General features: G+C 40.8%; 1 protein-coding gene and 1 non-coding gene across 2 annotated transcripts in view; both read right to left on the bottom strand.

Moving 5' to 3' along the window:
* Pdzrn4 (PDZ domain containing ring finger 4) overlaps window positions 1-12047 on the bottom strand; it is a 149035-nt gene that overhangs the window by 71775 nt on the left and 65213 nt on the right. Inside the window, exons 2-3 of the mRNA XM_051189702.1 lie at window positions 3686-3942; window positions 867-969 (exon numbers count right to left, since the gene is read on the bottom strand). Of these exons, the coding sequence (XP_051045659.1) occupies window positions 867-969; window positions 3686-3942 (360 nt within the window). The remainder of the gene's footprint in view (window positions 1-866; window positions 970-3685; window positions 3943-12047) is intronic.
* Trnak-cuu (transfer RNA lysine (anticodon CUU)) lies at window positions 7312-7384 on the bottom strand. The gene has a single exon. It is a non-coding gene; the product is annotated as a tRNA-Lys (tRNA).

The raw sequence follows: 12047 nt of genomic DNA, 5'->3' as shown, positions 1-12047 counted from the left end.
GAGCTTCACTGAGCTGGACTTATTTGATTTCAGATCCTCCTAAGGGAAGAGATTTCAGGATTTCCTGCTTGTAAAATGGAACGAACACTTCGCTGAACTTGTATGACATCATCTGAGGCATTAAAGGGCAGATAATCATGGGTACTTTGCCTGTTTGCCAGCATCTTCCTCTCTTCAATCTACTGCATTTCCAAATGTCAAAGTATACTAAATCCAAGATTTACAGACTGCAGAAGTAAAGAAATACCAGCATAAACCCTCTAGCTTTTGTGAAATGTTTTTAAATAATCATAAGATGAGCTTTGTGAAGTGTTTTACAGACTGCACATGGAGTGCCTTATATTCCACGTGATGACTGTTTAACAGTATAACCACCGCTGAATAGTTTGCCCCTTCCCTAAAACAGTCATGAAACCACTCTTTCCAATTCACACCTGAATCAAAATACAGAGAAAATAGCTTTGAGAAAGAGAATATAATTAATTAAATGTAGTTAACTAACTAATGCCAGACTACACAAGGAAAACAACAATTTCCTTCCTAAACTCCAGAAATTCACTTATGTTAAAAAGGGTAAATGTAGTTGCCATTAAATTATATGTATATATACATAAACACATGCACATATATGTACACACAAAAAAACAATAAAGTTGTAAGCAAATAGTTTTCAAGCTGATACTACAGCAGATATTTTGCAATACCCTTAAAAATATGGAAGATAAATAACTAATGCCAAACTATTTCAAAGATCTTATTCTAGGCAGACAGCAGACATACTATTTCTGAGACTAAATGAACTTCTTTGTTATGCAAAACCCCTCAACCATAAGTTCATGAAGAAACATGAAAGGAAATGGTCTTGCCTCATATTCGAAGTCTTCTGCTCTGTCTGCATCAGCGGGCAGGCTGGAAACACACTCATTATCTTCATAAAATCCATGCCCCATTGCATGAAGAGAATGGCAGCTGTGGGAAATGCAGCAGCAAAACAGAAATGGATCATAAGGATTGCTCTCATGATTAAAATGGAGTTTAGAATCTCACCTTAGACTTTTTAGCTTTGCACAAAAATCTAATTGCTTCAATTGAAGCACTTGCTTTTCTTTTTTCCCTTTTGGTAAAGCCTCTCACTGCCCTATTTCTGAAGGCTAAAGGGAAAGCTCTGAATTCTAGTTCCATTTTGCAATGACACCAATGTCAATTTTCCCATGGTCCATGGTGCTCCATGTACTCTGACTTGCTTCCATTCCACTGAGTGTGACAATAGCTGCATAAGCATATTCCATTTAGAATTGCAACCAACTATGGTGCAAGACCCAAGGTCCAAACTGGTTGTTCATGGCATTTTCAAAAGCACTTGTTTTTCAGACCATAAAATAAACCCTCATTACCAGGTAGTGGTAGTGCACGCCTTTAATCCCAGCACTCGGGAAGCAGAGGCAGGTGGATCTCTGTGAGTTCGAGAGCAGTCAGGTCTAAAAGAGCTAGTTCCAGGACAGCCTCCAAAGCCATAGAAAACCCTGTCTCAAAAACTATATATATATATATGTGTGTGTGTGTGTGTGTGTGTGTGTGTGTGTGTGTGTTTGTATGCCTACATTGATGTTTCTCAAGATTACACCCCACTTTTCTCTCTCATTGACCCAACCCTCCCTTTTGATAAATGGCATGTTCACAAATAGTAAAAACATTCCTGGTGACAGCTCTCTGCCATTGTGGACATTGTCCAGTAAGTTCAACTGTCATAGACCATCTTTTGTCTAAAATGCTGAGGCTTATGTCAATGTCCTCTTATAAGGCCAGATTAAATTCTCATCTGTATCTTTTTACTATGGCTAGGGCTGCTGGGCTACTAAAGCTAAGCGATGTGAGAACAACTAGCAAAAGCAGTACAAGGCAGAATCCTGGCTACTTGTCTCCTGGATAGATACATTCCCCCTTCCCAGAAAACAAGGGGAAGGTAACAACTCTTTGTCTGGGGAATTGATGTGTTCCTTTTGCCCTATCAGCTTGTAAGAAGGGAACACCATCATAAGAAAGACCTTAATCATTTTACAAACATTTCCCAAGCGCCTTTTAGATGCCAGGCTCTGTGCCAAGGGCTAGAAATATGCTCATATACAAATCTAATTCTTGCTCTATTCAATGAGGAAAACAGTAGAGTGGCAATTTTAGTATAAGGAAATAATTAAAAGGAAAATATGGACACTGTGGTAGCACAGCTGATAGCTGCAGGAAGTAGGGGAAGCATTTCTCCACACCACTCAAGGAATGTCAGTCTGCACCCAGATTAGAAGCCAGAATATGGAACTTCCTTGCTATGTTATCTTGGCCAAACACCTGCACATGGGTCTCCTCATCTGCAACATGGGGATGGTAATAATATAGTCACTCTGTTCCAAAGCTGCTGTGAGGACGCAAGGAGTCATGTAAAACACCTGGACTATTACCTGAAATGTGTTAGACAGTAAAAGCTAACTTTCTGCTCATACACAAAAGCATGTTCTGCCAGGCTACTGTGTGTAGGGATGTATTCATGAATTTCACATGTTTGTTTACTTACTGTTCATTCCCACTGAAGAATATAAATACTAGGGATTACTGGCTTTATAGCTGCTCATCATTTCATTGTTTGTACCTGGTACAATGCCTGATACAAGAGTTACTCATTGTGTAGTAGCAGAATAAACACAGACACACAAATACACCACAGCCTATGCCCTCTTGCAAGCAGAAGCCTCAAGAGGTAGTTTCAAAAACTTGCTTGTATATTAAAATTGCTTTGAGGAATGTTTGAAAAATTGTTGTTGCTCAAGTCCACTCCAAAATTTCTTAATTAATTCGCTAGAGAGAAGACCGCTGCTGCGCTTCTGTTCTTTAGGGTTCCCAGGCGAGCCCACTATGTACCTGTGGCTCACTGAAACAGGCTGTGGAAAGTAACTAATAGGCTGGGACAATAATGTGGGTATTTTTACAAAATAGAAGCTGAGAGAGACAGAACAGTGAAAACGCAGCCTGAAGGGACCATTGCTCTTAGGAAGCAAACTCTGGACAATGTGTGAAAATCAGTTAACACAGAGAACAAAATGTATGGGGCAAAAAACAGACAGGCGACAGCATTTAAATAAAATACCCACCTTTAAATTTTGTAAGATTGGGAGGAAAATTCCTTTAATTTGCTGCTGTTGTGTTTACTCTGTGAAAACTAGGGCCCTTTGTTTGCATCTCAATATATCTGGTAATTGGTTTCTTTGGAGAATTGTAGTTGAGTTAAATCAGTGTCCCAGATTCTTTAGTAAAGGAAGGACAAGCAAGGGACAAAGAGGTGACTGTCAGAGGAGAACATGGTGCCAGCATGTCACTTTCACCTGAGTCTTAATGAGGCTCTTTTGGCAGCTTGGGTGAGAAAAGTTAGTTCTCTGAGCCTTGAAGGGTAGAAAGAGGAAGGCTAGCAAAGGAAAACCTGGCTTTTCACTGTGCCTTGGAAAGTCCATAGTGCATCTAACTGTGTGGCCAGGGAGGACAGCAGCAGAGACAGCTGAGAGCACACTGTGGGGAGACACTTCTGAGCTGGGAGCCTGTCCCTTGCACTGTCAACTTCCGAGGTGTCTGGCTCATTCTAGTGCCTGCTTTAAATGGCGAACAAACCCGGCTTTAAGATAAAGGTGAGAAAGAGAGATACCTGTCTGAAAGCAGGAATGGACAGGTGTCTGGCACTGGAGGGGTGAGGGGTCGCAGCTTGGCTAAGGCCATGATGTGTTCAAACGTGATGTCCGTCTGTGTACTGGCGTTCATGAGCTGGACTTCTGGGACCATGCCATACATCGGTCTGCTGAGGGGAGTCCGCCTTAACACCTGCACCACAATGGGCTCCTTGGCAGTTCGAAAGGCTTCCACTGCCTCCTCATGGGTGGCCTTTGACAGATCCTTGCCATTGACCTATGAAGACACAAGGGCAGTATGCAACTTAAAGAATGGAAGTCTTCCAGGACAGACTGACCAGTGCACGTATGAGTTGTTTGAAGGAATATTTAATCAGACATTGACATTTGGTGAACTATCTGCCAACATAAGGAAACAACAAATCGAGGAAAAAAAAAAACACTTATAATTTTATGAAGTACCGGAGTTGGTTAATAAAACACCATTGGAAATCAGAAAATGTCAGTCAAAATCTTCAGCTATGTAGAAACACTGCATATGTATGCACACAACATTTAAAATATTGTTAATCTTTTGTGACATTTTTAGCACTAAAGATACATCTGAAATTTACTTTTTCAGGACACTGTCCAATTTCCTTATATCCCTCTTTATTCAAGACCATGTTATTGAATGCATGCATAGCAGAAAACCATAATAGTTCAACATGAGCCAATAGCATCAACATCACCAAAAAGGTTGTGAACTTGTGAACGTGAAGAGCTCCTGAATCTACCCCAGACCTGCTGAGTCAGAATTAGCATTTTTATAAGATCCCAAATGACTCAGACATGCTTGAAATGAACACTATTCTAAATACCTTTGAGAGAGGACACTACACCCCTCAGGATCCACACCACACCTCTCAGGATCCTTGCCCATTTTGGCACCTAACTCTTTAAGATTAATTTCAGACAAAAAAGATGGGTGAAGTTCTCATCCTGTCTCCCTTACAATCTGCCAACAGTGACAGACCATTTGCAACTCTAAGAGCCAGTAATATCCCCTGGTGTTTGTAGAGCCCAAACTTTCTACACAGTTCTTTCCCAACTGCTCTTAAATGGTGTCAAACTATTGCCCTCAAATAGGTCCTGATAACATACTTTGTTAGTGGAGAATACAGAATAATGTGAAATTAATTAACTGTGGCTTTTTCAAATGTGAAGATATATTTAGTAGCAAAATACTGTCCCAAATACCCTAAATGGTGTCATTCCTAGACATCTATCTGAGCCACTGGTTTGTTGGTGAAGCTGTGGCCACTGCCTTGAGCTGACAAACTCTTAAAGAGCCTTAAGTGTCTAACAAAGGAAGGCATGCTGGTTGAGGAACAATTGCTGACATTCAAATGAGCACATTCTCTCTCCTGCAGTAGTCAAAGAAAGTGTGTCTGCTGCTCAGAACAAGTATGGGGCAACTGGTAAATGATACGATCCCAGGTGAAAGCATCATGCCATATAGGGACAAGTTTAATGACCAAGGATAGCTAATTTGTTCAATGGACCCTGAAAGAGTTGATGTGCCCTAAAAAAATGAGCAGTTAAGTTTCCACACAAGGAAAATATGTCCCAGTACCATTGCTGGGTCACTAGGGAGATTCAGATGGAGATTTCACTGGCACTTAGCGATATACACACGTCCACCAACCTGCACATTCACATTCTGACTCTTATCTCTGTGTACCTAACTTGGAAAAGGACCCTAAGGTTTTGTTGATAGCACCTTGGAGTGTTTGACTTGGGCGTATTGGATATATGCACAATGGACATCTAAGTACACAGAAATCATTCCTTGAGCTTGCTCTGGATGACTGTGCCCCAGGGCCAGAGCGCCACCACTATCTCCCTTGAATAGATAATCATAAATCGAGGTCAGAATGCAGGAGGACAACCCCACTCCATGATGAACATTGTCATCCTCCATGTAATCCATTATGGTCAGTATTTATGCATTTTGGATTATGAGGATGAGCAAGTGGCAATGAGAAGACAACTCATTTCCATCTTTTATCCTTAAGTTTAGCAAACTCTTTCTTGCTGTGTTTCATACCATTTCCATCTGAATGAACTCCCAGTGTGTTCCTTCCTATTTACCTTCTCCTGCAACTGTGTTGTTGTGTTACCTTTATGCGGGCCTTGCATCAAAAACAACCTCTATCTGATAGTGATGGGGAAAAGTACTGCATCCCTGGGAAGGAGCTTCAAGCAATGTCTAACCAAAGGGCAAATGTGTGGTCAGGCTTTCCTCAGTCACAGGTTGGAGTCTACTGGTGCATAAAGTGTGTCTGTCAGCAAGCTATTGACAGACAATGCCATTAATCTAGGTATCTTGCCTATGTATTAACCTAATTTTATGTTCAGTATTCATATTTGTTTCAGTGACCTTCAAAGAAAAAATGACTTTAATAATTGAGTTTCCACAGACCGTAGAGTGGACCAGACTAGGAACCTTGCTGCTGAAACTCGTGAAAGAAAACAATTGAGAACATGCTGAACTTTTGATCTACAAAGAGACAATATCTATAAATGGTCCATTGAAGCTAGCTGAAACCTCTGCAGAGAAACAGGAAGGAAGGCTGAGAACCGGAGCCATTCAGGAAGCCTTCCTCAGTGGCTACCATACCAACCTGCCTAGGAAACTGCCCTGGAGGGAGCAGTACAGTTGGGAAAGAAGGGCTTGCTGTTCCTTATACACCAGATCTGCAGAACTAGAAGAAGGCATGGTAGAGGCCAGGGGCCCTACCACCTCATAGAGCCTACCAGAAACAGGAGGATCTGAGAACCTTACCCTTCAACTCAGCACTGCTCTACCAGCATGCAATCTTTTTATTTCTCATGTTTTTCTGCTTACATTCCACTCTTGCATGCATATGTCACAATGGTTTTGCTCTTGTTTTTATATTCCTTGGGGTTTTGTGATCCTCGTCTGTGTTTCTCCACCTCGTTCATTATAAGCCATTCTTTATTACACTTTTTAGCCCATCTCATATCCCCCAATTCCTATTTCTTTCTTTGCTGCTGTTTTCCAATCCTTCCCCTTTACTTCCCATTGGTCATTTTCTGAAACAGTATCCCAACTTTCCCTTCCTTGCTACTGTACAAAGTTGATCTAAGACTTAATCCTTATCCTTACACACACTACTTTCTCATACTCATAATCTACACACACTACTTTCTCATACTCATAATCTTATTAACTAAAATCTGGATATACTCCGTATTATCACTGATTATTTGTCTTCCAACAGTTATTTGATGGGAGATGTCATTCTGTATATGTTTCTCATACTGGTTAATAATAAAGCACTGTTGGCCAATAGGAAAGGAAGATAGGAGGGACTAGGAGACAAGGAGGAAATAGGAAGTAGGAAGGAGGAGTCAAGATGGAGAGTCTGAAGAAAGCAGTATGCCGCCGGCTCCCCGGTAAGAGAAATACATAGAGCAGCAGAAATGGGTTAATAATTAAGGCAGAGCTAGCCGATAAGAAACAAGTAACCGGGCCAACAGTATTGTATCAAATACAGAGTCTCTGTGTATTATTTGGCGGCATGGCGGTGGGACAAGACCGGGAGGCGGCAGGCAGAAAAACAGTACACGTTACAAATGGCGCCCAACGTGGGGCTCGAACCCACGACCCTGAGATTAAGAGTCTCATGCTCTACCGACTGAGCTAGCCGGGCCCCCTGAAACAGAGTCGCTGGTGATCCAACGTTCAAAACAGCTTAAACAAGGCAGCCTTGCAGACTACAGTCAGGATTTCTGCATCTTCTTAGAATCCCTCATGACAGCGCCCCCTATCAGCAGGAAGTAGTTTGGAAAGAACGACGCCCAAATTCCCAAATATTTATAAATGTTTGTTTTCATTTAAATGGATTTGGTTATAAATGGTTAATGATCACAGCCAATTCTTTTTAAAGGTAAAAAGGGAATTATGGTATAGATATGAATACTTTGTTTTGGAAGGGATTTTCATTTATTGATACAATTTAAGGTCAATTTTGTCATATGTATATTTCTCCTCTTGTTTGTATAGCTCATTTAGAAATGTAATGTATAATTTAGTACAGATTTTAGATAGTTACCTATAATATTAAAAACTTATAGCTAGGTGAGTTAGGTTTTCTAGATATATAGAGATGTATTTGAGATAGATAGGAATTCTTCAAATCTTTCAAAGACCTACAGAATATGGCATTTAAAATGGTTTAGGGTTTTTCTCGACAATGAGACATAAATGCTCCTGGTAACACCACCTGCATCAAAAAGGAAGATGAAGATGGACATTGAAGAAACTCGTGATGGAGTTTACTTCCAATATGGCAAGACTAGCCATTTGGACAAAGATACTGCTCTTGTCTGGAATGTTTGACTTTATGCTGTATAAACTGGACATGCAGGACCCACAGAAAAGTGACTGCTGATTCAAGATGGACATTGCTACAGAGTTCTGCTTCATGGAAGAGTCTGTCAGACAGTATGCAGGACACAGAGAAAAGTGACTGACAAACTGCCAAGAAGACAGTTTAAAGTTTCCTGCTTTGCTGAAGAGTCTGCCAGACACACTATGGCCTATGGGCTGAAGATGGAAGATTACAAAAGAACTTCGGGTGACCAGGCAGTGAGTTGTCTCTGTCATTTGTAGAGTTTATATATTATCCTTCTGTGGTCTTTGAAAGAGTTGAAGACAAATAGTTATGGTTATAGTTTTCCTTAGTTAGGTTTAAAGATAAGTTACATATAGGACTTTAGATTCACAAATATAGGATAGATGATAGAATAGTTTCTTTTAGTCTTGCTAAATGTTAATGGACTAAATATTGTTAACTGTGATTCTTATTGGATAACTGTTATGTGATATATTTTGCTATGTTAAGGTTAAAACCCTTCTTTTTATTTAGACAGAAAAGAGGAGATGATGGGAGATGTCATTCTGTATATGTTTCTCATACTGGTTAATAATAAAGCACTGTTGGCCAATAGGAAAGGAAGATAGGAGGGACTAGGAGACAAGGAGGAAATAGGAAGTAGGAAGGAGGAGTCAAGATGGAGAGTCTGAAGAAAGCAGTATGCCGCCGGCTCCCCGGTAAGAGAAATACATAGAGCAGCAGAAATGGGTTAATAATTAAGGCAGAGCTAGCCGATAAGAAACAAGTAACCGGGCCAACAGTATTGTATCAAATACAGAGTCTCTGTGTATTATTTGGCGGCATGGCGGTGGGACAAGACCGGGAGGCGGCAGGCAGAAAAACAGTACACGTTACAGTTATTGAAGTCAAAAGGGTCATTGTTATTAATTGATTGGTATGATATTTGAATAGTTGTGGTGTCACGTGGAATTGCTCTCTGAGTTAATATTGTACTTAGGGAATAATCCAGAGATTGTACCATGCACCCTGGGCTCCTGAAATAAGGAATTATTTTCTGAACAATGCATTCAACTTTACTACATTCAAATATTATTTGACAATTGCAAATACTTCAACTGAAATAAATGTAGTTGATACAAAAAAACTAAACCAATCAATGAAATAATATGTGTAACCCTTCCCCCAAAACTAACACAATATAACTCCTATAAAAAAGTTATTAGTATGAGTTCAATGAAAACCTAGAAAACTCAAAATAATGATTATAAGTATGTTCAAAGAAGTGAGCAAAGAGCTTAATGAAATAATGCAGAATAGGGATGATATGAAAGAGGAATTCAACAAAAAAGACAGAAATATTGGAGAAAATTAAGTTTGAAATACTGGCAATAAAAATCACAGTAATTCAAATTAAAACAGGTTAATGAGTGGAACTAGAAAAAAAATATCATTCTAAGTGATGTATCCCAGACCCAGAGAGACTAACACAGTATATACTCACTCATAAGTAGATATTAGATGTAAAGCAAATGATAACCAGGGTACAATCCACAGCCCCAAAGAAGCTAGGTAATAAGAGGGACCCTAAGAGAGACACATGAATCTCACCATGAAGAGGAAATAGATGAGATCTCCTGGGTAAACTGGAGGTGGGGGATGGGAACATGAGGGATCAGGATGATCTAGTTGAGGGTGGGATAGAGGGAAGAGTAATGAAAGAGATAGAGGGTGCCATTATGGGTTTAGGGAGAAGCCTGGTGCCAGGAAACTCCCAGGAACCCACAGGATGACTGCAGCTAAGACTCCTACCAAAAGTGGAGAGGGTGCATGAATTGGCTTTCCCCTGTAATCAGATTAGTGACTACCCTAATTGTCATTATAGAACCTTCATCTAGTACCTGGTGGAAGCAAATGCAGAGATCCACAGCCAAGCACAGGGCTGAGCCCTGGGAGTCTAGTAGAAAAGAGGGTGGGGGATTATATGAGCAAGGGAAGCAAGATTATGATGGGAAAATCCACAGAGACCTCTGACAGGACTTCACAGACTCTGGACAGACAGCTAAGGAGCCAGCGTGGGACCAGCATAGGCCCTCTTCATCTGTGTGACAGTTGTGTAGCTTGATCTTTTGTGGAGTCCCTAGCAATGGGACCAGGACCTTTTCCTGATGCATGAGCTGGCTCTTTGGAACTTATTCCCCATGGTAGATGCCTTGTTTAGCCTTGATACAGGGGGGAGGAACCTGGTCCAGTCTCAACTTGATATGACATGCTTTGTTGATTCCCAAGGGAGACCTTACTCCTTCTGAATGGAGACTGAGGAGAATTAGATGGGGGGGGGGGTGTAGAAAGGAGGTGAGGGGAGGGAACTGGAGAAGAGGAAGAAGGAGAAACTGTGTTTGGTATATAAAACAAAAAGAAACTCTCCAAAATCTCATTACTGGAATACATTAAAGAGAGGACAGAATATTGAAGCTTGAATATGTGGTAGAAGAAATTGAATAATCTAATAAGGACAAAGATATAATAATGGTAGTAAGGTATCTGTGAGCATTCCAGTCAAGTAACACTGTAACACTCTGAAAAGAACAAACCTGAGTTTATTAGACATAGAAGTGTAATCTTGTTCTAAAGGCATAAGGAAACAGATCATTCCCCAGAGTGAAGAAAAGAGGTACTAATCTAAATACAGGAGACATTAGGAAACAAACAAGAAAAACCAAAACACAATCTACCATTAAGTGATACCTAAACAGAACAAAAATAGGTTCTTGAAATCAGCCAGAGAGAAATGCTATGATACATTGTGCTGGCTAGGTTTTGGTCAATGACACAGTCTAGAGTTACACGAGAACATAGATTCTCAAGTAAATGCATCCATAACATGGGGATGTAGGCAAATCTATGTACACTTTCTTAGTGACTAATACATGAGGGTTCATCCCATTTTGGGTGGTGCCAACCCTGGGTAGGTGGTCCTAGCATATATAAGAAAGCAGACTAAACAAACCAGTAGGCAGCACTCCTCTATAGGCTCTGCATCAGCTCGCGCCTCTAGGTTCCCACAGAGGACCCAGGTTCAGTTCCTAGCACCCACATGGCAGATCATAATCAACTGTAACTCCAGTTCCAGAGGGTCTAACATAGTCTTTTGGCCTCCAGGGGTGTGATATTCACATGGGGAGGAAAAAACATCAATGGTCTTGCCCACAGGTAGATGCCACATGACTCAATACCGACCTTCTAGTAAGAATGTGCCTAATGGTACCTTCTGATTGAGTTTGAAGCCTGTTCCTTAGGAGAGTATTTATGTATGAAACTGTACAACTGTAAACCTGATAAAGTCTATGTTTGACGGGTCATAGTCCCTGGGAAGAAATATACTATTTTACTGCTGACTGGCCATGGTTGTCAAACTGCCATCTAAATATTTAAATTTGGGCCCATAGACCTGGGCTGTCCTCAATCTTGCTTAGAGAGGCTTCTTTTAATAGTGAACACTAATTAATATAGAGGAACATAACTCCTCAAAGTGCTGAGAATAAATGCCTATGAGTGCTTAGCTATAAATACCAACCCTACATCCAGGAAGAAGGGACATAAAGAATGTCAGATCTAGGAGAGGGAAGGAGCCATGCAAAATGCTGTCTGTCCTGGATAAGACATGGCCATTGCATTCACAAACTGAAGCAGCTGTACTTGCTTACCAGCATAGGAGTTTTTCAAGGTCAAGTCAATCACAATTCCAGCATGGATAGAGGAGGGGCTCAGGACCCACCCCTAGCTAGGAAGCAATTGGCATTTCATGGCTATTGGGAAGAGAGAGTCAGTTTTCCTTGGGGATGTGGTCACAGGTAAGCTTCCAAAGCCCTAGTGGATGCATGTCTGCATACAGACTCAGTGTGTTAAAAACGAAAATGAAGGTGTAAAGTTGTGAAGGGATGTGTTATGGGGATTCCAGGGAAGTTGGATAGTGGCA

This window comes from Phodopus roborovskii, unplaced genomic scaffold (assembly GCF_943737965.1).
Source record: "Phodopus roborovskii unplaced genomic scaffold, PHOROB, whole genome shotgun sequence".
In the NCBI taxonomy this organism is placed as follows: domain Eukaryota; kingdom Metazoa; phylum Chordata; class Mammalia; order Rodentia; family Cricetidae; genus Phodopus; species Phodopus roborovskii.
This window is presented reverse-complemented; position numbering and strand designations above follow the sequence as displayed.